The sequence below is a fragment of the Hemiscyllium ocellatum genome, chromosome 10 (genome assembly GCF_020745735.1).
Source record: "Hemiscyllium ocellatum isolate sHemOce1 chromosome 10, sHemOce1.pat.X.cur, whole genome shotgun sequence".
Taxonomy (NCBI): Eukaryota; Metazoa; Chordata; class Chondrichthyes; order Orectolobiformes; family Hemiscylliidae; genus Hemiscyllium; species Hemiscyllium ocellatum.
Window position 1 is genome coordinate 927692 of NC_083410.1, and position 23874 is coordinate 951565.

A 23874-nucleotide genomic window follows, 5' to 3' on the forward strand; every position below is an offset into this window, starting at 1 on the left:
AGGTTTTCCTATTTTCACGGGAAAATAATATGGTTTAGCAACTAGAGAATACATGAGCAGTCCTTGTTATCTGTGTTGGGGAATGAGTGATCTTAGCTGAAGTATAGCCCCCGATATACCACTGAGGAGCAGAAAAATCAGACAGGAGATATTCTGAAAGTTTTAGAGGCACACTTTGAATATTATATTAAATAGCAATTGTAGTTAACATCGGAGCTCGGGGGAAAAGGGAAACTATTGATCAGGTAACACGGTGGCTCAGTGGTTAGCACTGCTGCCTCACAACAGCAGGGACCCGGGTTCAATTCCCCCCTCGGGCGACTGTCTGTGTGGAGTTTGTACATTCTCCCCGTGTCTGCATGGGTTTCCTCCGGGTGCTCTGGAATGTCCAAAAATGTGTAGGTCAGGTGAATTGACCATGCTAAATTGCTCGTAGTGTTAGGTGCATTAGTCAGGGGTAAATGTAGGGGAATGGGTCTGGGTGGGTTGCTCTTTGGAGAGTCAGTGTGGACTGGTTGGGCCGAAAGGCCTGTTTCCACACTGTAGGGAATCTAATCTAATCAGTGTTCTGGCTGAGTCCTGAGTTTGGTGATCTCATCAGAAATAGGTTGTCTTGTCAAGACAGGACACCCATAGAGAGGAGAAACTTACTCTCAAGAAAGCGGTTGACATGTGCAGAAACATTGATGTTGTCAATTATAATTCAAAACATTAATGGGAATAGAGACGACTTTGATGAGAGATGTTTCAGGTGGAATGGACGTAGCAATTTGGGGAAAAATTATTTAGAGAAAAGCCAATGGAACAAGAAAGGTCAGACAATGTCAATCTGGCAGAGGAGATCACAGAGGAGAAAAAAGGAGCAATGTCCAGCACATTAAAATCAGTCCTATACCTTCAAGAAGCGGAATTACTCTGGATTCAATTGTTTTAGTTCAAAGGAATCAGAGAAAGTTGACAAAAAGGTGATTGTTGAAAAGGTATCAGATGATGATTCTGATAAGTCACTCATCATCCAGTCGAAAGGTGTGAGATGGATAGTGACAGATAGGTTGATGATTGCAGAAGGAGAGCATGAGGTAAACAGGTGAAGAGGTGTCCTCAGTGCTGCATGCAGTATCATCGGTCTTGCAGACCTGACCAAAGTGGCTCAAGGTAGTGATCCAGAAATGAAGCCCTCAAAAAACATAAAGTTGAAGTTATTTGAGGGAACACTCAATCCAAGAGGACAAATGCAGCTGAGACGCTAAGCACAACTCATCTCAGCTGTAGCAAATCGAAAGCTTGGACTATTCACTCTGAACATGCTGAAAGAGATTTGTCGCGTTTCACTGATGACTAAGTCACTGAACCAAAAGGATTACTGAGACTTTTTAAAAAAGAAAAACAGGTCTTGATGTCTTCCTGGTGAATATCATCTCAAAGGGAAGAGTGTAAGGCCAGTTCAGCATCTGTTGAGAGGCCAGCCTGAAAGGCAAGATAAAATAGCTGGCCAGGAAAGTGAGTCTGACACACTGGGTTAGTAATATAAACTGAGAAAACCTGGAAATCTGAGAGGATGCATAGATCCAAATAATATAAAGAAATCTTTTAAAAGGTATCACTAGCCTCTGCCAACTATTGAAGAAGATTTGAAGGCAAGTGAATCATAGAATCCCTACAGTGGAGTAAGAGGCCATTCTGCCCATTGAATCTGCAGTGACCTTCTGAAGAACATCCCACCCAGACTCACCCTATCACCAAAACTCCCATTTCCCATGGCCAAATTCACCGAAATTACACATGTTTGAGCTGTGGGAGGGAGGGACACACACACATTCAACTGTGGGAGGGAGGGACACACACACACATGTTTGAACTGTGGGAGGGAGGGACACACATGTTTGAACTGTGGGAGGGAGGGACACACACACACATGTTTGAACTGTGGGAGGGAGGGACACACATGTTTGAACTGTGGGAGGGAGGGACACACACACACATGTTTGAACTGTGGGAGGAAGGGACACACACACACATGTTTGAACTGTGGGAGGGAGGGACACACACACACGTGTTTGAACTGTGGGAGGGAGGGACACACACACACATGTTTGAACTGTGGGAGGGAGGGACACACATGTTTGAACTGTGGGAGGGAGGGACACACACGTGTTTGAACTGTGGAAGGGACACACATACATGTTTGAATTGTGGGAGGGAGGGACACACACACACGAGACATAGATTGTAGTGTCGCACTGCTCTGGCAGAATACCAACCCAGTCAGCACAGGTGGTCAGTGATCTTTCTACAATGTCCGAACTCATGGCCATCAGCTCGTTAAAGTTGAGGGTTAACCAGCTGATGCCCATGACTTCAGAGATTGTAGAATGTCTCTGACAGTATTGATTATACCATTTCCGACGATATACCAGTGAAGAATTCAGTGCTTTGTAAAGGACTAAGAAATTTAACGTGTGAACTAACTACAGAGGACGGTACCCTGTCACCTAATCTTCATTTACTTCCATACAGTATCTGGCTGTGGTTTGACAGCTCGGATTGTGAATCGAGGAGATTCTAATCTGGTAATACTTTTTACTCATTCCTGATGGAGGATTTTTGCTCGAAACATCGATTCTCCTGCCCCTTGGATGCTGCCTGACCTGCTGTGCTTTTCCAGCACCACACTCTCGACTCTGATCTCCTTTTATTTTTTTCTCCCTAATCTGTTTTTTTTTATAAAGAACAACAAAAAACCCCAAAAAACCCAAAACTAAAAAAGAAAATCAGAAGGCAAATGTCTCCTTATTCTAGGAGACCCTCTTCCCCCTTACAGTTACACTGGCTGTGGCCATTCAGCTCAGAGTCAGTCACCTGAACCAAGGAGATTCTAATCTGGTTATATTCTTTTCTCCCTAATCTGGTAATACCTTTTTAAAATTTTTTTTTCTTTTTTTCCCTTATCTGGTTATGTCTTTTTATAATCCCCACACTACTGCCAAACAGTAGTAGTGCTTATTTTGCCCAGCACCCTTGTTGTGTGTGTAGAGGTATAAGTCACAGTGAATGAACAAGTGCATAAATCCTTATTCATGTCCCACCACCAGAAAGAAAGGAAGACACCTGAATGGCCAGTGACAAGCAGAGCTCTGCCCAACAAAGGACGATGTTAAGTGATGAAAAAGTGAAACAGGGAGGTGGGGGCAGGGATTAAATCAAAATAGAGTTGGAGGGGGAAATAAAGCACTCCACTCCCCACGGCGCCCCTAATCTGGTTATAAATATTTCATTCATTTTGAGTCTGTTGTAGTGTTTGTTATGTGATCATAGAATCCCTATAGTGTTGGGACAGACCATTTGGCCCAACAAGTCTACACCAGCCCTTCAAAGGGTATACCACCCAGACCCATTCCCCTACCGCTCTATACTTCCCCTGACTCATACACCTAGCCTACACACCCCTGGACACTCTGGGCAAATGAGCATGGCCAATTCACCTGACCTGCACATCTTTGGACTGTGGGAGGAAACCCACGCAGACACGGGGAGAATGCGCAAACTCCACACAGTCTCCCGAGGCTGGAACCAAACCCAGGTCCCTGGCGCTGTGAGGTAACAGTGCTAACCACTGTGCCACCCTAATCTGGTTTTTAATTTAACAAAGATGATTAGACTTTTACCCCTAAAGTCTTTAGCTGGTAGGATTAGGGAAAACCCAAAGGCTTTCTATAGGTATGTCAGGAATAAAAGGATGACTAGGGTAGGTATCGGTCCAGTCAAGGATAGTAGTGGGAAGTTGTGTGTGGAGGCGGAAGAGATTGGAGAGACACTAAATCAATACTTTTCATCAGTATTCACTCAGGAACAGGACACTGTTGCTGACGTGAATATGGAGTCACAAATGATTAGAATGGATGGCCTGGAAATATGCAGGGAAGAGGTTCTGGGAATATTGGAGAGGATGAAAATAGATAAGTCTCCTGGGCCTGATGGCATTTACCCTAGGATCCTATGGAAAGCTAGGGAGGAGATAGCAGAGCCATTGGCCTGGATTTTTATGTCGTCATTGTCAACGGGAATAGTACCAGAGGACTGGAGGATAGCGAATGTGGTCCCCTTGTTCAAGAAAGGGAGTAGGGATAGCCCTAGTAACTATAGGCCAGTGAGTCTGACTTCAGTGGTGGGCAAAGTCTTAGAGAGAATGGTAAGGGATAAGATTTATGAACATCTGGATAGGAATAACGTGATCAAGGATAGCCAGCATGGTTTTGTGAAGGGCAGGTCGTGCCTCACAAACCTTATTGAGTTCTTTGAGAAGGTGACTAAGGAAGTGGACGAGGGTAAAGCAGTAGATGTTGTGTATATGGATTTTAGTAAGGCGTTCGATAAGGTTCCCCATGGTAGGCTAATGCTAAAACTTCGGAGGTATGGCATTGAGGATACATTAGAGGTTTGGATTAGGAATTGGCTGGCTGGAAGGAGACAGAGGGTAGTAGTTGATGGATTATGTTCATCTTGGAGTTCAGTTACTAGCGGTGTACCACAAGGATCTGTTTTGGGACCATTGCTTTTTGTTATCTTTATAAATGATCTAGAGGAAGGGCTTGAAAGCTGGGTAAGCAAGTTTGCGGATGACACAAAAGTCGGTGGAGTTGTGGATAGTGAGGAAGGAAGTGGTAGGTTACAGCGGGATACAGATAAGTTGCAGAGCTGGGCAGAAAGGTGGCAAATGGAATTCAATGTAGCTAAGTGTGAAGTCATTCACTTTGGTAGGAGTAACAAGATGATGGATTACTGGGCTAATGGTAGGCTACTTGGTAGTGTGGATGAGCAGAGGGATCTTGGTGTCCATGTACACAGATCTCTGAAAGTGGCCACCCAGGTAAATAGTGCTGTGAGGAAGGCATATGGTGTACTGGGCTTTATTGGTAGAGGAATTGAGTTCCGGAGTCCTGAGGTCATGTTGCAGTTGTATAAGACTCTGGTGCGGCCTCATCTGGAGTATTGTGTGCAGTTTTGGTCGCCATACTATAGGAAGGATGTGGAGGCATTGGAACGAGTGCAGATGAGGTTTACCAGGATGTTGCCTGGAATGGTAGGAAAATCTTATGAGGAAAGGCTGAGGCACTTGGGGCTGTTCTCATTGGAGAAGAGAAGGTTTAGGGGAGATTTGATAGAGGTGTATAAGATGATTAGGGGTTTAGATAGGGTCGACACTGAGAACCTTTTACCGCTAATGGAGTCAGCTGTTACTAGGGGACACAGCTTTAAATTAAGGGGAGGTAGGTGTAGGACAGATGTTAGGGGTAGATTCTTTACTCAGCGGGTTGTGAGTTCATGGAATGCCCTGACAGTAGCAGTGGTGAACTCTCCTTCTTTATGGTCATTTAAGCGGGCATTGGATAGGCATATGGAGGTTATTGGGCTAGTGTAGGTTAGGTAGGATTCGGTCGGCGCAACATCGAGGGCCGAGGGGCCTGTACTGCGCTGTATCTTTCTATATTCTATGTTCTAGAATATGAACACCAATAACATAGCTGGCAATACATCAACTGGAACAGACTCCAGTGAACATGCTTTAGTCCTGGATGTGATTAGCACCAAAATCCCATCACGGTAATGCCTTGTGAACTCGCTGGTGTCTCAGCAGCGTGGATGAATGAATGGAACTCTTCCCACATTTAGAGCAGGTAAATGCTCTCTCCCCACCATGTACTCGGCGATGTGTCAGGAGTCATAGAGTCATAGAGATGTACAGCATGGAAACAGACCCTTCAGTCCAACCCGTCCATGCTGACCAGATATCTCAACCCAATCTAGTCCCACCTGCCAGCACCCGGCCCATATCCCTCCAAACCCTTCCTATACATATACCCATCCAGATGCCTCTTAAATGTTGTAATTGTACCAGCCTGCACCACATCCTCTGGCAGCTCATTCCATACACGTACCACCCTCTGTGTGAAAATGTTGCCCCTTTGGTCTCTTTTATATCTTTCCCCTCTCACCCTAAACCTATGCCCTCTAGTTCTGGACTCCCCGACCCCAGGGAAAAGACTTTGTCTATTTATCCTATCCATGTCCCTCATAATTTTGTAAACCTCTATAAGGTCACCCCTCAGCCTCCGACACTCCAGGGAAAACAGCCCCAGCCTGTTCAGCCTCTCCCTGTAGCTCAAATCCTCCAACCCTGGCAACATCCTTGGAAATCTTTTCTGAACCCTTTCAAGTTTCACAACATCTTTCCAATGGGAAGGAGACCAGAATTGCACACAATATTCCAACAGTGGCCTAACCAATGTCCTGTACAGCTGCAACATGACCTCCCAACTCCTGTACTCAATACTCTGACCAATAAAGGAAAGCATACCAAACACCTTGAGGTTGGATGAAGTAGTGAGGCCCTTCCCACACTGAGTGCAGGTGAAGGTCACTCCCCATTGTGAGTGTGCTGGTGGGTCAGCAGGGTGGACAATTGATGAATCTCTTTCCACACTCAAAGCAGGTGAACGGCCTCTCTCCAGAGTGAATCCGCCGGTGGGCACTGAGTTCAGATGATCACCTGAACCCAGTCCCACAACAAGAGCATGTAAATGGTCTCTCATCAGTGTGAACAAGTTGATGGGATGTCATTTCCCAGGAACATTTATAGCACTTCCCACAGTCTTGGCATTTGAAAGGCCTAATCTGGTTATATTGGTCAACCACGGCTTTCCTGATTGGACCAGGTTAACAACCCCAATCAAGAACGACAGTCAACAATATCCAGGTGGCTCCAAACACCCGACTGCCCCCAGTCTGGGGATGGAGGCCTGGTCATTCTCTTGTAGCCTTTCTTGTGATGTTTTTGCCCCAGCTCCAGTGCCTCTGACTCTGACACAGGCAGCGTATCACAGACCATGGCCCATCGCCTGCATCCAGAGAATCTAGGGAGACCTTCCTCCTCTTCTTCCGGTGGTAACAGTATCAATGTTTGGTTAGGTGGATTCACCTTGGTAGATATGGAGCTACAGGGATAGGGTAGAGGGCCTGGTCTAGATAGGATGGTCTTCAGAGGCTCAGTGTGGACGTGATGGGCTGAATGGCTTGCTTCCACATTGTTTGGATTCTATTCTGTTCTTTCTAGCATGATTTAACAATCACACATGTGATGCATGTGCAGAGATGTGGAACTGATTAATCAGGACAACCACCTGATTAAGGAACAGCCCTCCAGAAACCTGTTGGACTATAACCTGGTGTTGTGTGATTTTTAATCTTGTTCACCCCAGTCCAACACCGGCATCTCCAAACCATAACTACAGGGCTATAGGCTAAGTGCTGGGAAATGGGGCTAGAATAGTTAGATGGTTGTTTTTGACCACTGCTGATGGGCCAAAGAGCCTCTTTCCGTGCTGTACAGTGCAAAGGCTGTTAAAAGGGGAATATTTGGAGAAATACAATTGGTTTGATGTAGTCATGTGACTTCTACCTCTGCTGTGAGTGCAACCTTTGGGAGCCATTAAACAGACATCACTTGAAACAATACTTCTTACCATCTTAGCCTCATATCGCAGGATGACCTTGTCCATTTCCAGGATTTTGCGGACGTCCTTCTTTGGTGGTTTGGGGATGAACGATAAACAATTCCCCAGTGAATCCTCCACTGATCCAAATCCATTGTATGGAGGAACCCACTAGAGCCAATGGGAACAGAGTATTACAACACAACTACCAATAGGAACTGGGTATTTAGCACAGCAGCCAATGAGAACAGGCCATAATATGGATATGCAAATGTTGTACTGGGGTGGACAAGGTCAGAAGTCACATGACACCAGGTTATAGTCCGAACAGGTTTATTTGAAATCACAAGCTTTCGTAGCACTGCCCCTTCACTACTTCACTTGATGAATGAGAACAGGAGAAAGGGAAAGGCCAATGATTGGGTATGATCAGACTTGGAGGTTGATTAGACTCTAAACAAGATGGTGGTAATATCAGTGAACATAAAACATCATGATAATTGCAATAATTACAGTAGACTAGATTGAGTGTAATTCGGGTAAATCAGTATTTTACCCAGAAGGTGTGTCTCGAACCCAGGATGGAGAGGAGGGAGGAAGTAAATGGGCAGGTGTTATACCTTCTGTGATTCCAGGGGGAGGTGCTGTGGAGGTTTGGGGATGTACTGGGAGTGGAGGAGGGTTGGATCAGGGTGTCCCGGTGGGTACAGTCCCTAAGAAAGGCTGACAAGGGAGAGGAGGGGAATATGTATCTGGCAGTGTCATTCTGCTGGAGGTGACGGAGTGTGCCTTATGATCTTTTGGATGCGAATGCTGTTGAAGTGGTACTTGAGGACCATGAGACCTTGTTGGTGTTGTGGGTGGGAAGTCAGGAGGTGAGGGCACAGTGTAAGAAATGGGTCAGACACAGCTTGTTTACTACGGTGATTGGGAATCCTGGATTGAGGAAGAAGGTGGACATTTCAGAGGTTTGGTATCATCAGAACAGATGTGATGGGTTTGGACAAACTGGGAGAATGGAATAGATTCTTTACAGGAAGCAGTGTGAGAGGATGTATGGTCAAGCTAACTGGAGGAGTCAATGGGTTTGTAGGGGATATTGGTGGCCAGCTTATCACTAGAAATGGAAGCAGAGATGTTGAGGAAGGGAAGGGAGGAGTCAGGTGAAGGTGAGAGCAGGGTGGAAGTTGGAAGTGAAATTGATCATTTTTCCAAGCCTGGACAAGAGAGGGAAGGAGCACTGATGATGTCATCGATGTAGCAGAGAAAGAGTTGTGGGGATGGACCTGAGTAGGACTGGAACAAGGAATGTTCCGCAAACCCCACAAAGGGACAGGCATAACTGGGTCCATGTGGGTACCCGTGAAAGTGAGAGGTGTTAAAGGGGAAGTTGTTACAATGCAGTACGTCCCAACAGTGAGCAAGAGGTAGAAGAACAAATAGGTAAACAGATTATGGAAAGATGTAGAGGCAACAGGGTGATGGGAGATTTTCATTTTCCCAACATTGACAGGGATACATTTAGCATCAGAGGTCTGGATGGGTTAGAATTTGTACGAAGCGTCCAGGAGAGTTTTCTAGAGCAGTGTGTCAATAGTCCGACGAGGGAAGGAGCTTATTGGACCTGGTACTGGGGAACAAGCCAGGCCAGGTGTAGAAGTTGCGGTGGGGGATTTCTTTGGGAACAGTGACCACAATTCTGTAAGTTTTAGAATACTCATAGATGAAGTTGAGAGTAGTCCTAAGGGAAGAGTACTAAACTGGGCCAAGGCCTATTATATCAAAATTAGGCAGGAGCTGGGAAATGTGGATTGGACACAGCTATTTGAAGGGAAGTCCACATTTGAGATGTGGGAGGCTTTTAAAGATAAGTTGAAGATAGTGCAGGATAGGCATGTCCCGTTGAAAACAAGGGAAAGGAAAGGCACGATTTGTGAACCGTGGATGACAGGAGAAATCGAGCAAATAGCCAAGAGGAAAAGGGAAGCGTACATAAGGTCCAGGTAGCTAAGAACAGGACGCGCCTCGGAGGAATCTCAGGAGAGTTGGACCATTGTTAAATGAGGAATCAAGCAGGTAAAAGGGGACATGAAATAGCTTTAATGAGCAGAATTAAGGAGAATCCCAAAGCATTTTATTTTATATAAGAAGCAAGAGGGTAGAGAAAGGATTGGTCCACTAAAGAGATCTGGGTGTTCTTGTACACTAGTCAATGAAGGCAAGCATGCAGGTACAGCAGGTAGTGAAGAAGGCTGATAGCATGCTGGCCTTCATAACAAGAGGGATTGAGTATAGAAGCAAAGAGGTGCTTCTGCAGCTGTACAGGGCCCTGGTGAGACCACATCTGGAGTACTGTGTGCAGTTCTGGTCTCCAAATTTGTGGAAAGACATTCTGGCTATTGAGGGAGTGCAGCGTAGGTTCACGAGGTCAATTCCTGGAATGGCGGGACTACCTTACGCTGAAAGACTGGAGCGACTGGGCTTGTATACACTTGAGTTTAGAAGACAGAGAGGGGATCTGATTGAGACGTATAAGATTATGAAAGGATTGGACACTCTGGAGGCAGGAAACATGTTTCCGCTGATGGGTGAGTGCCAAACCAGAGGACACAGCTTAAAAATACGAGGTAGACCATTTAGGACAGAGATGAGGAGAAACTTCTTCACCCAGAGAATGGTGGCTGTGTGGAATGCTCTGCCCCAGAGGGCAGTGGAGGCCCAAAGTTTGTGAGATTTTAGCTCGGGTGCTCGTTGTTGTGGTTCTGTTCGCCGAGCTGGGAGTTTTTGTTGCAAACGTTTTGTCCCTTTTCTAGGTGACATCTTCAGTGCTTGGGAGCCTCCTGTGAAGCGCTTCTGTGCTGATTCCTCCGGCATTTATACTGGTTTGAATCTGCCGCTTCCGGTTGTCAGTTGCTGTCCGCTGCAGTGGCCGGTATATAGGGTCTAGGTCGATGTGTCTGTTAATCGAATTTGTGGATGAGTGCCATGCTTCTAGGAATTCCCTGGCTGTTCTCTGTTTGGCCTGCCCTATAATAGTGGTGTTGTCCCAATCGAATTCATGTTGTTTGTCATCTGTGTGTATGGCTACTAAGGATAGCTGGTTGTGTTGTTTCGTGGCTAGTTGATGTTCGTGGATGTGGGTTGTTTGCTGTCTTCCTGTTTGTCCTACTATGTAGTGTTTTGTGCAGTCCTTGCATGGGATTTTGTACATTACGTTGGTGTGTAGTACCACAAAACCACACTACTCAAAACCAACGTAGTGTACAAAATCCCATGCAAGGACTGCACAAAACACTACACAGGACAAACAGGAAGACAGCTAACAACCCGCATCCACGAACATCAACTAGCCACGAAACGACACGACCAGCTATCCCTAGTAGCCATACACTCAGATGACAAACAACATGAATTCGATTGGGACAACACCACTATTATAGGACAAGCCAAACAGAGAACAGCCAGGGAATTCCTAGAGGCATGGCACTCATCCACGAATTCTATCAACAGACACATCGACCTAGACCCTATATACCGGCCACTGCAGCGGACAGCAACTGACAACCGGAAGCGGCAGATTCAAACCAGTATAAATGCCGGAGGAATCAGCACAGAAGCGCTTCACAGGAGGCTCCCAAGCACTGAAGATGTCACCTAGAAAAGGGACGAAATGTTTGCAATAAAAACTCCCAGTTCGGCGAACAGAACCACAACAGTGGAGGCTCAGTCGCTGGATTCATTTAAGAAAGAGTTGGATAGAGCTCTCAAGGATAGTGGAATCAAGGGTTATGGAGATAAGGCAGGAACAGGATACTGATTAAGGATCAGCCATGATCATATTGAATGGTGGTGCAGGCTCGAAGGGCAGAGTGGCCTACTCCTGCACCTGTTGTCTATTGTCTATTGTCTATAAAGGATAAGGAAGGAAGGCTGTGTGTCAAACCTGAGAGAATGGGTGAGATTCTGAATGATTACTTTGCATCAGTGTTCAGTTTAAGGTGTGTCTAGACAGATGCATGAGTAGGTGGGGAGCTGAGGGATACAGATCCTTAGGGATTGGGCGACAGGTTTAGAGAGTGGATTAGGATCAGATCAGGCTCGGAGGGCTGTAAATTTTCTTTTTTCTTTGTTCAGAGTGAGGATGAGCCTGGCCGGGCAGAGGAGGGTGAGGGGAGATGAAGATGGTTTAGGCTGGATGGAGCAGAGAGCCCTGACACTATCCTGGTGTGGAAAGGAATTGCATATCTGTGTTGATGAGGTGGTGGCTGGTGCTGGCAAACTGGAAATTCTGAACCTGATTTAAAATGCCAGAAGAATCATGGATATAAGTGGGAGGAGGTTGGCCAAAGGGAAAGGAAATCAAGTTGAGGCAGGCACTGGGTATTTCGTCAGAGCATCAGCATTTACTGTTCTTTGTTTTATTCAAGAGTCAGTTGGCAAAGATTTAGGTGACAGTGATCATTGTATGATCAAAGTTGACGTTGATTATGAAGATGAACAAGAGCAAATCCCGAGTGAAATCATGACCTGGGGGAGGGCTGACCTTAATGGTATAAAAGACTGGCATTGGGCTGCCTCTGAAGAGGTGACAGTTTGGGTACCATTGAGGTACATTCCTAGAGTTCCCTGGATAAAGCAGAAAAACATTGTACATAACAGATATTGGATGGCTAAAACAGTTCAGAACTTGGCTGATATCATCTCAACCTCAACTCCACTTTCCTGCCCACTCCCTATAATCTCTCAAACTGTTACTAATTAAAACTCTGCCTATCTCCTCCTTAAATTTACTCAAAGTCCCAGCATCCTCAACAATCTGTGAATTTCACAGATTTGTGATCCATTGAGAGGAATAATTTCTCCTCATTTCCATTTTAAAACGGCTTCCCCTTATCGTAAGACAATGGCTTCTCATTCTATATTGCCACACATGAGGAAACATCCTCTCTACGTCTACTTTGTCAATCTTGTTTAGCATCTTATATACCTCAATTAAATTTTCTCTCATTTTTCTAAACTTCATAGTGTTAGGCCTAAAACTGCTCACTCTCTGCCCAAGACAAATCCCTCATCTCTGGAAACAAGGTAGTGAACCTCCTCTGAACTGCCTCTTAATACAATTACATCCCTCGTCAAGTCAGGGGACCACGATTGTAACCAATGCTCCAGGTGCAGTCTCACTATTGCCTTGTACAGTTGCAGAAACACTTTCCACTTTTACACTCTATTCCTTTAGCAATAAATGCCAATGTTCCATTGACCTTCCTTATTACCTGCTCTAATCTTTCTGTGATTCACCAAATCCTTCTACACCAAAACCATCTGCAGTTTCTCTCCATTTAGATAATAGGTTGCCTTTTCATTTCTCTGATCAAAACAGTTAACCATGATGTGGAGGAGCTGGTGTTGGACTGGGGTGGGCAACATTAAAAATCACACAACACCAGGTTATAGTCCAACAGGTTTAATTGGAAGCACTAGCTTTCGGAGCGCTGCTCCTTCATCAGGTAACTAGTAGGGCAGGATAAGTGGACATAGAATTTATAGTAAAAGTTGTATCACACTTTAATCTTTTACTATAAATTCTGTATCTTATGATCCTGCCCCACTAGCCCCACCTGATGATGGAGAAGCACTCTGAAAGCTTGAACTTCCAAATAAAACAGATAGCCTCACAGTTAACCACATTAAACTCCATCTGCCAATGTTCTGAGGAAGGGTGATTGGATCTGAAACGTTAACTCTGATTTCTGTCCACAGAGGCTGCCAAACCTGCTGTTAAGTTTTTCAGCAATTTCTTTTTGTTCCATTTGCCAAATTTGGCCCATTCACCGAATCTATCGCTGTTCGTTTGTAAACTTCTTTCTTTTTCATTGCAATTTCATTTCCCATCTATTTTAGTGTCATTTGAAAATTTGGGTCTAGCACCTTATCTCCCTGCTGAGAAATCATGAATATCGATTGTACATAGTTGGGGCCTGAGGGTCAAACCCTGTGGCACCTCACTAGTTACAACATACCAAGGGAAAAAGACCCATTTATCCCGGCTGTCTGGCCAAAATCTTCCAATGGTGTGAGATTTGGTGAGGCAATGACCATCTCCAACAACAGACAACCTAAACATCACCAATTAACATTCAATGTTGTCACTATAACTGAATTTCCTACTATCAAACATCCTGGATATTCCTGTTGATTAGATACTGAACTGGACTAACCTTTGAGATATTGTGGTTACAGACGAACATCCTGACTCCCCAAAACCTGTCCACCAGCAACAGGGCACAATCCAGGAATACTGGGTGAGTCCTTCATCATAGCTTCCTGGGAATACATGAATTCAATATAAAAAAACTGCAAACCTTTTTCTCTGGTGGTGCAGGTTTCTTGATGACATCAACGGGATGAAGCTCCACCCCCCTAATGTTCTGGTAAAAGTAATTCTTTGTGAACTCATCACAGTCATAGATGAAGAATTCACGACCAAGAAGAGTGACAGATTGACCAACAATGAAATCCCGTGGACCATACCATTCCTTCACCTCCTGGTCAGACACCTCCATTGAGATCGAGGGGAAGGTTGCTACAGAGGCAGGGACAGAAAAACAATGTGTGAGAGGGAGGTAATGACCATCATTGGGACTCAGAGCTATATCCCCAGTGAGAGTCAGTGCCTGAGGGACACCATACCCCAGTGAAAGTAAGTATATGACCCATTGCCAGTGAGAGTTGGTGTGTGTGGGGCTGTACCTCAGTGAGAATCAGTGTGGGTGGGACTGTACCCCAGTGAGAGTCAGTGTGGGTGGGACTGTACCCCAGTGAGAATCAGTGTGTGTAGGACTGTACCCCAGTGAGAGTCGGTGTGTGTGGGGCTGTACCTCAGTGAGAATCAGTGTGTGTGGGGCTATACCACAGTGAGAATCAGTGTGTGTAGGACTGTACCCCAGTGAGTGTCAGTGCATGTGAGACTATACCCCAGTGAGTGTCCATGTATGTGGGGCTATACCCCAGTGAGTGCCAGTGTGTGTAGGACTGTACCCCAGTGAGGGTCAGTGTGTGTGGGACTGTACCCCAATGAGAGTCAGTGTGTGTGGGACTATACCCCAGTGAGAGTCAGTGTGTGTGGCACTGTACCCCAGTGAGGGTCAGTGTTTGTGGCACTGTACCGCAGTGAGGGTCAGTGTGTGTGGGACTGTACCCCAGTAAAGGTCAGAGTGAGTTTCACTCTGGAAATTAGACTCTCACCTGCCTCGTCTTTCAATGTTTTGGGGTAACGCTTCCGACCCACCATCATTGGAAAAGGATCTCGTCCATCATTCTTTTCGTAAACATCACGGATTTCCAATGTCCCATCAGCCAGATAATAATGGATAACGTACCGTCTGCACTCACCAAACATATTGTCTGTGTCATTCCAGTAAGCATAGAATCTCAGAACCTACCAAAGGTAAGGAGAGTCAGGCAGAGAGGAATGATGCTGGGAGAGACCACAGGTTTTGTGCCTATCCCACCCAGTCCCATGATATCCTCCACCCTGCTACCATCACCATCCCATTGGATACTTTCCCTAAGATTAACATCTGGACCATCTCTTCATCATGAAGCCTCTGCCCTTCACATCCCCTCTCCATCTTTGAAACTGTCCCCTTCCAAATCCCTTCCCTTGGGCTTCACTCCCCTCAGGGCTCAATGTCCCTCCAGACTGCATTGTCCAGACCCTCTACCCTCTGGACAACCACACCTCAGGACCTCTTCCCTGTGGACCATGTTCCCATTTTGTTCTGTTTCCCTCCTGGATCACATCTATCTTCCTTCCATTACATCTCAACAGACCTTGTTCCTCCAAAGACTAGCTCTCTCCCACCCCCATCCCCAGAGTTCCACATTTCCATTCACCCGTTGGCTGACCTATCATCAGCTGCTGTGGGTATCTCTTGGCAGAAATGCCACAATCTGCTGAACCACATAATCCGGAAACTAAATTGATTGATGTGTTGGGAGCAAGGCTGACTACGACTTCCCCTCACACAAAGCCATTGAAATATTCCTTGGTCATGTATTGTTTGTGACAATCACTGGACTTGACAATTAGACAGAGACTCTCTGCTTTCCTAACCAAAGGTCTGCTTTCAATTGGTAATTAATTTCCAATCCAGTGACTTGTGATTGGTTATCAGGCCATTGGGTCACAAACTCCCAGTCAAAGGTCAGGTTACTAATCTTTAAGTTACGGGTCAGGATACAAACCTTTCGGTCATAGGTCAGGAACTGTTTGAGTTTATCAAAGTCTGAGGGAGTGATATGCTCCCGAGCAGGGTTTCTTTTGCGACTCTCGATGTAGGGATCTGGTGGGATCATCTCTGGACAATTTGGGATAATGCCATGGCTCACCATAAAATCCTGGGAAATTGGAGACAACACGTGGTTAGCAACAGGATTGAGAGGAGAAACAAAGCAAGCAGGAACCCAACAATCTTTTCAAATCAAATTAACCGCGCACACAAAAATAAATAAAACTGATAGTGCCACGCTCTCATTTTATGGAGACAGCTGGTGAGTTTCTAGGGCATGTCAATATAAAAAAAACGAGGAGTTGTTGGGTGTTTGAAAAGCATTAAGGTAGACAAATCCCCAGGACCTGATGGGATCGATATGGAACGGGTGAGGAATTTGCTGGGGCTTTGTACAAAATCTTCGTATCCTCTTCAGTCACAGCAGAAGTCCCAGAGGACTGGTAACAATCCAATGTTGTACCCTCGTTTAAGAAGGGCAGCAGGGATAATCCATGAAATTACAAGTTGGTGAGCCTTACATTAATGGTAAGGAAATTATTGGAGAAGATTCTTAGGTATAAAATTTACTTACATTAATGGACCTATTAGCGATAGACAGCATGGTTTTGTGCAGGGAAGTTTGTGTCTCACAAGTCTGTTTGAGTTTTTTTGAAGAATTGACAAAGGTGATTGGTGAGGGCAGATGTTGTCTATATGGACTTTAGCAAGGCTTTTGGTAAGGCCCCTCATGGCAGGCTGACACAGAAGGTGAAGTCACATGGAATCTACAGTGAGTTGGTAAATTGGATACAGAATTGGATACTGGCTTTGTCAAGGAAGACAGAGAGCAGTAGTGGATGGGTGTTTTGCAGACTGGAGATCTGTGACCAGTGAATGGCCTGATTAGTAAGTTTTCAGAAGATAGAAGGATTGGAAGAACTGCAAAAGGTGAGGGGGATTGCAATGGATACAGCAAGATACAGATAGGCTGGAGACTTGGGTAGAGAAATGGCAGATGGAATTTAATCCAGTCAAATGCAAGGTGATATATTTTGGGAGGAAAGTGTACAGTAAATGGCACAAACTTGAATAGCATCAACATGCAGAGAGATCTAATTGTAAAGATCCACAATTCTCTGAAGTAGTGACAAGTGGACAAGGTGGTGAAGAAGGCGTATGACATGCTTCCATTCATCATTCAGGGCATAGAGTGTAAAAACTAGCAAGTCATGTTGCAGCTATATAGAACTTTAGTTAGGCCACATTTGGAATATTGTGTACAATTCTGGCCACCACATCACCAGTAGGTAATGTCGAAGGTAACCTGAAAGAAATGACATAATTATGAGAGGTATGGACAGAATGCATTGGGCGGAGTCTTTTTCCCAGGGTAGAAATGTTAATTACTAGGGGACATGGGTTTAAGGTAAAAAGGGGAAAGTTTAAAGGAGATGTGAGAGGCAAGTTTTTACACAGAAGGTAGTAAGTGCCTGGAATACACTTCCAGAGGAAGTGGGGGAGGTGGATACAATAACAATGTATAACAGGCATCTTGACAGATACACGAATAGGCAGGAAATAGAGGGATGTGGACCATGTAGAGGCAAAGGGTTTTAGTTTAGAAAAGCATCCATGTGTTGGCGCAGTCTTCGAGGGCCGAAGGGGCTGCTTCAGTGCAGCACTGTTCTTTCAGTTTAACCTGGGTGTCCCCATACCTCAGACAAGGGCCAAGTCTGAGAAGGCAGCACCTTCAAAGTAACCTTGGCCAGTCTAGGAAATGAATCCTGCTGTTGGAATTGCTCTGCACTATATACCAGCCATCCCACCAACAAAGCTGACCAGTCCCCATACAAATACATTTGTTCTCAGTCACTGCTATCAAGTACTCAGCTCTGGGCCCAGGCTGTATTCACACTATTAGCAACAATCACTAAGGCCTCTTGTCTTTCCTTCATCACTGGATCCAGTTAAACTCTTTGAGTTGGTATTTCATTTCAGGAAGTGATAGACACAGATATAGCAACAATATTTAAAAGATATTTGAACAGGTGCACGAATAGGAAAGCATGGGAGGGATGTGGAAAGTGGGACTGGTGTAGTTTGGGAAATTTGGTTGACATGGCCAAATCGTGCTGTATGGCTCTAAGACTGTATGAGCCCCTGGATGAATTCCACTCTCTGTCAGTCTCCGGACATCACTGGAATCACTGGACATCATTCAGGAGCAGGAACCATGGCTGATTTCCCCCTTCTCTCAAACCTTGGCATCACTGGGCAGGGATCAGCAAGTGACTGCACCCCTGGCTGGTTTACTTTCGGGATTCTTGACCTTACGGATAGCCCAATTAGGGAAGAGGCCATATGGGACCTTGTCTTGGACAATGAGCCTGGGCAGATGATCAAAGTTTCAGTGGGAAAACATTTTGGAAACAGCGATCATAATTCCAAATGCTTTAAGATAGTTATGAGTAAAGAATAAGACTAGTCCTCGGGTGAAAGTTCTAAACTGGGGGAAGGCACCATAAGCTAGGAACTGAAGAAATTAGAATAGGGGGCTTTTGGGAGCAAATCCACATCTGACATGCTAGAATCTTTTAGAGGCCAATTGATCAGAGTTCAAGACCAGCACATTCCAGTGAGGATGAAAGGTAAGGATGGCAAGATTCAGGAACTCCGGAGATATTGAAAGTTTCATCAAAAATAAATAAGAAGCATATGTCAGGTTTAGGAAATTGAAATCAGACAAGGCCAATGAGAAATATAAGGAAAAGGAAAGAACTTAAACAAAGAATTAGAGGGTTAAAGGGGGCAATGAAATGTCATTGGAAAATAGGATTACGGAGAATCCCATGGCATTTTATACATATCATAGGCACAAAGAGGTAATCATGAAAAGCAAAAGTCTACCCAAGGACAAAGGAAGGAATTTATATGGAGCCAGAGGAAGTGGATGAGGTCTTTAATGAGTACTTCAGTATTCACCAGGGAGAAGGACTTTGATGATGGTAAGGTTAGGAAGGAGCATGTTGATATTCTGGGCCATGTCAGTATTGAGAAGCAGGAGGTGTTAAGTGTCTTGAAAACCATTAACTTAGTTAAATCCTAGGACCTTAGAGATCTTTCCCAGGATACTGAGACAGGCAAGGGAGGAAATTATTGGGGCCTTGATAAAGACCTTTGCATCCTCTTTAGCCACAGCCAAGGTCACAGGGATTGGAGATTAGCCAATGTTGTTCCTCTGTTGAAAAATGGCAATAGGGGAAATCCAAAAAAAAATCTAAATGAGGCTTCTATCAGTGAAAGGGGAATTATTAAAGAAGAATTTTAGGAACAGGATTTATTCTCATTTGGAAAAGAATGGACTTATTAGAGATAGTCAGCATGGCTTTGTGTGGGAGAGATCTTGTCTTTCAAATTTGATTGAATTTTTTGAGGAAGTGACAAAGATAATTGATGAGGGTAGGGCAGTAGATGTTGTCCTCATGGACTTTACTATCGCATTTTACAATGTCCATCATTGTAGGCTTGTCCAGAAGATTAAGTCACATGGGATCCATGGAGAGTTGGTAAATTGGATATAAAATTGGCTTGGTCTTTGAAGATGGGTGTTTTTGTGACTGAAGGTTTGTGACCATTGGAGTTTCACAAGGAGCACTGCTGAGACATCTGTGGTTTATAATATGGGAGAGCAGTCTGATTAGTGAGCATGTAAATGACCCAAAAATTGATGGAGTTGTGGATAGTGAGTAAGACTATCAAAGCATACAGCAGGATAAAGATATAGAAAAGTTGGATGGAGAAATGGAAGATAGAGTTTACTCCAGACAAGTGTGAGGTGATGCACGATGGGATGTTAAATGCAAGAGGAAAGTATGCAATAAAGGGCAGGACTCTGAGGAACATTGATATATGGAGGGATCGTGGGGCGTAATCCATAGCCTCCTGAAATTGGTCAGGGTATTGAACATAAATGTTGCAGATGTATAAACATTTAGTTAGACCAAATTTGGAATATTGTGTGCAGTTCTGGTTGCCATGCTGTCGAAAACATGTGGCGGCTTTGGAGAGGGTGCCACAGAGGTTTACTGGGACGATGCCTGGATTGGAATGTATTAGCAATAGGAGAGGTTGGACAAACTTGGATTGGTTTTGTCAGAGCATCAGAGGCTGAATGGGGGTGACCTGTTAGAAGTTTATAAAATGATACAAGGCATGGATAGGATAGAGAGTCGAACTGTCTTTTCCAGGTTGAAAGTGTCAAATACTAGAGAGCGTAGGTTTATGGTGAAAGGGGGAAAGTTTAAAGGAGATGTGCGAGACAACATTTGTATGCAGGGCGTGGTAGGTGCCTGGAATAGTCTGCCGGGAGATGTGGTAGAAGTAGATACAATGGCAAAGTTCAAGAGGCATTTAGACCGATACATGAACAGGCAGAGAGTAGAGAGATATGGACCATGGCATCATAGTCAGCACAGACATAATGTTGGGGCTGTTCCTGTGCTATATTATTCTATGTTTATGTCTGTAATGAGCATAGCTTTTCTCTGTTGCTGAAACATATATAGATGTTGTTGAGACAAAGAATACAAGATTTCCACATCAAAGATTATTGTTATAAGCCCATGCTATAGTAGGTAACCACTGATATAAGGAGAAGATTGGCAGGCTAACAGGAAGCAGAGAACAGGAATAAATGGATTTGTTCACGTTGGCAGGATGTCACCACTGATGTGTCACAAGGGTTGGTGTTCATACCTCAGCTCTTTACACATGTAAGATATGAGTTGGATGAAGGGATTGTAGATATGGTAGCTCAGCCTGTTAATGACACAAAAACAGGTAAGAAGGTGAATTGTGAAGAGGACAAAGGCCCCTACAAAGGGATATAGATAGGTTAGGGGACCAATGAAGTGCACTCCAAAAAAATGAAGTGCAAAATGGGAAAGTGTGAAATTGTCTACTTCGACAGAAAGAGTAAAAAAAATATTATCTAAATGGTGAAAGGTTGCAGAGCCCTGAGATGCAGATGGAATCTGGGTATCGCAGTACATGAATCACTGGGTTAGTGTATAGGTAAAGGAAATAATTAGGAAAGTTCATAGAATGTTATGGTTTATTGTGAGACAAATTGAATACAAGAGTAAGAATGTAATGCTTCAATTATAAAAACCAAAAGAACTGTGGATGTTGTAAATCAGAAACAAAAGCAGAAATTGCTGGAAAAGCTCAGCAGATCCTGCAGCATCGTGAATAGAAATCAGAGTTAACATTTCAGGTAGGGTGACCCTTCCTCAAAACTGATGGTAGCTAGGGAAAATGTTAGATCACATGCAGAAGATAAAGTGAGAGGAGGGGGTAATGAATACATGGTCAAGGAGAAAGATCAGAACCGAAATCCTGTCCGAAAGCTGACAGAACGTCTTCAAGTTGGGCATGCTTGGAAGTAATGTGGCAGTGAGTTAAATATTAAATAAAAACTGAAAGAACTTCAGATGCGGCAAATCAGAAACAAAAGCAGAAGTTGCTGGAAAAGCTCAGCAGCAGTGCATTGATGAGACTGAGTTCAGAGTACTATGTACAATTCTGGTCATGGTATTGATAGAAGAAAGTTAATGTGCTGGAAACAGTTCAGAGACGGTTGACTGGGCTAGTATCTGGATTCCCTGATAAAGAAAGGCTTGGCAGGCAGGGCTTGTATCCTCTGGAGTTGAGAAGAGTCAGAGGTGACTGATTGGAACACAGAAGATCCCCTGAGGTGACTTGACCAGGTGGATGTGGAGAGAATGGTTCCTTTTGTGGGAGAATCTAGAATTAGATGGTCATTATTTAAAAATAAAGGGGCACCCATTTGAAACAGAGATGAGGAAACATCTTTTGCCTCGGAGGATTGTGAATATTTGGAATTCCTTCCCTTAAAAGCCAGTGGATGCACACTTTTCACTGTACTCCTGTATGAAGGGCTTGTGCCCGAAACGTCGAATTTCCTGTTCCTTGGATGCTGCCTGACCTGCTGCGCTTTAACCAGCAACACATTTTCAGCTCCTGTATGTAAATACACATGTAGTGATTGGAACCAGGTTGATCTCATTGATGATGAGATCCTTGATTATATCCGTTAACCTGGGCCAATTGGGGAGCCCTTGCTAACAGATATAACCATAGGCTCCTGATTTCAGGTCACATGTAAATAAAGGGTGACTTGGTGATGGAATACCGGCCTCTGGGCAATTATTTCAACACATGAGAATTAAATCTAATTCTAATATTAACTCTAAAGAGGTAGATAGATTCTTGATTTCCCAGGAATATCGGGATATACAGGAATGTAGAATTAAGGTTAAAATCAGATTAGCCACAATTTTTTGAATTGTGGATCAAGCTCATGAGACCAAGAGGCCTACTCTGATTGCTTATATTTGCATTTTAATAAGATGATATGATGTTTTCGAAGGGTTGACTTACACACGTAAACTTGTCACAGCCAGTGAGATGGTAGCGCCTGCCGTAAGCCACCACCTCCATCGCTACATTGAGATCCTTCCAATGCCAACAATCCCCTTGGTCGTTCTTTGGGAGTCGCTGTCTGTTGATCAGTTTACCCTGATTTAGTCCAGAATTGTCCACTTCAGGCTCATGAATGGCAATACTATCATCCTCCAGGTAATAGTACAGGATGATCGGTCGAACCCGATAATATTCCTGTGAAGATTCATGAACTGTCTCCTTGAAATATCCATCAAATTTCAATACCTGATTTAAAATCGAGAAAACAGTTTCACTGAAAAAATACAGCAGTGGGTGGTGGGTTGGAGTTGGGGTGGGGGTGTAGCAGGAAATGTGATTGAGGGGAGAGTTGTGTCTGGGAGTAGGCATGGTTGGTGGGCGTAGGGTTGGAGGTCAATGGAAAATGTGGTCAGTGGGTGAATGATCAAAACATTACCTTCTTATCAAAAGCCACATGCCCAGGGATGAAATCTGCTGGCGGGGCCTGTTTGGCCTGGCCATAGGTTAATGTTGGTTTCTTGTTGGCCAATTCATCCACATCAGACAGAGACAGCTGATTGACATGGATTGGTTCCCCACCAATCCCAACCTTGGGCACAAGAGGAAGAGCAATCCCATTCTTGTAGGTGAAAGTCTGTGATCGATGGAAGTTAGATTTCTAAAGACAATTACAACGATATAATTTTCAGAAAAGGAACATGGAATTCATTCCTTATTAACGATCAGTCCCACCTCACTAACTTTCCCATTCCTCATTAGCATTCATTCCCTAAAAGTACAATAAGATACAGGAACTGAGGGAGTTTTGCCCCATTGAGTCTCACACTCTGCCGAAGCTCCTCTCCCTCACCCTCTCTCTCTCTCCCCCAAAATCTCTCTCTCCCTCCCTGTTATCCCTCTCTCTCCTTGTTACCCCTCTCACTCTCCCTGTTATCTATCTCTCTCTCTCCCCGATTACCCTTCTCATTCTCCCCCATTATGCATCTCTTTTCCCCCATGAACCCCTCTCTCTTTCCCTGTTATACTATCTATCTGTCCCCCCATTACCCCCTCTCTCTCCATTACCCCCTCTCTCCTGATTATCCCTCTGTCTCTCCCCATTACCCCCTTTCTCTATCTCCTCATTATTCCCTCACTGTTAACCACCTCTCTCTCCCCACTAACCCCTTTGCTCTCTCTTCCTTTTGACTCTATCTCCCTCCATTACCCCCTTTCTCTCTCCCCCTTTTAACCCTCTCCCCATTAACCCCTTTCTAATTCTCCCTATTACCACCTCACAACTACCCCACCTCTCTCTCTCTCCCTGTTAACCCTCTCTCTCTTTCTCTCTCTCCCAATGCCCCACGCCCTTCCCCAAAGCCATTCTCACCGTAGGGTCCAGGAAAGTGTTGCCTGGGAGGAGGGGAAGCCCCCTTACAGGGTAGCAGGACATTGCCTCTGCCCTGGTTGACAATTCTCCCTCTCTCACTCACACTCACTCTCTCTCTCTCACACACTCTCTCTCTCTCACACACTCTCTCTCTCTCTGTCCCCCTCTCCCTCTCTCTCACTCACTTTCTCTGTCTCTCTCTCTCACACTTACTCTCTCACACTTTTTCTCTCACTCA

General features: G+C 44.6%; 1 protein-coding gene across 1 annotated transcript in view; it reads right to left on the reverse strand.

Annotated features, from left to right (window-relative positions):
• The window catches only part of efhc1 (EF-hand domain (C-terminal) containing 1), a 43869-nt gene extending 20170 nt beyond the window's left edge, over nucleotides 1-23699 (reverse strand). The window contains exons 1-7 of the mRNA XM_060830690.1: nucleotides 23637-23699; nucleotides 22704-22925; nucleotides 22226-22513; nucleotides 15738-15890; nucleotides 14736-14928; nucleotides 13853-14073; nucleotides 7521-7661 (exon numbers count right to left, since the gene is read on the reverse strand). Coding sequence (XP_060686673.1) covers nucleotides 7521-7661; nucleotides 13853-14073; nucleotides 14736-14928; nucleotides 15738-15890; nucleotides 22226-22513; nucleotides 22704-22925; nucleotides 23637-23699 — 1281 coding nt within the window. The remainder of the gene's footprint in view (nucleotides 1-7520; nucleotides 7662-13852; nucleotides 14074-14735; nucleotides 14929-15737; nucleotides 15891-22225; nucleotides 22514-22703; nucleotides 22926-23636) is intronic.
• Between the last annotated feature and the right edge of the window lie 175 nt (nucleotides 23700-23874).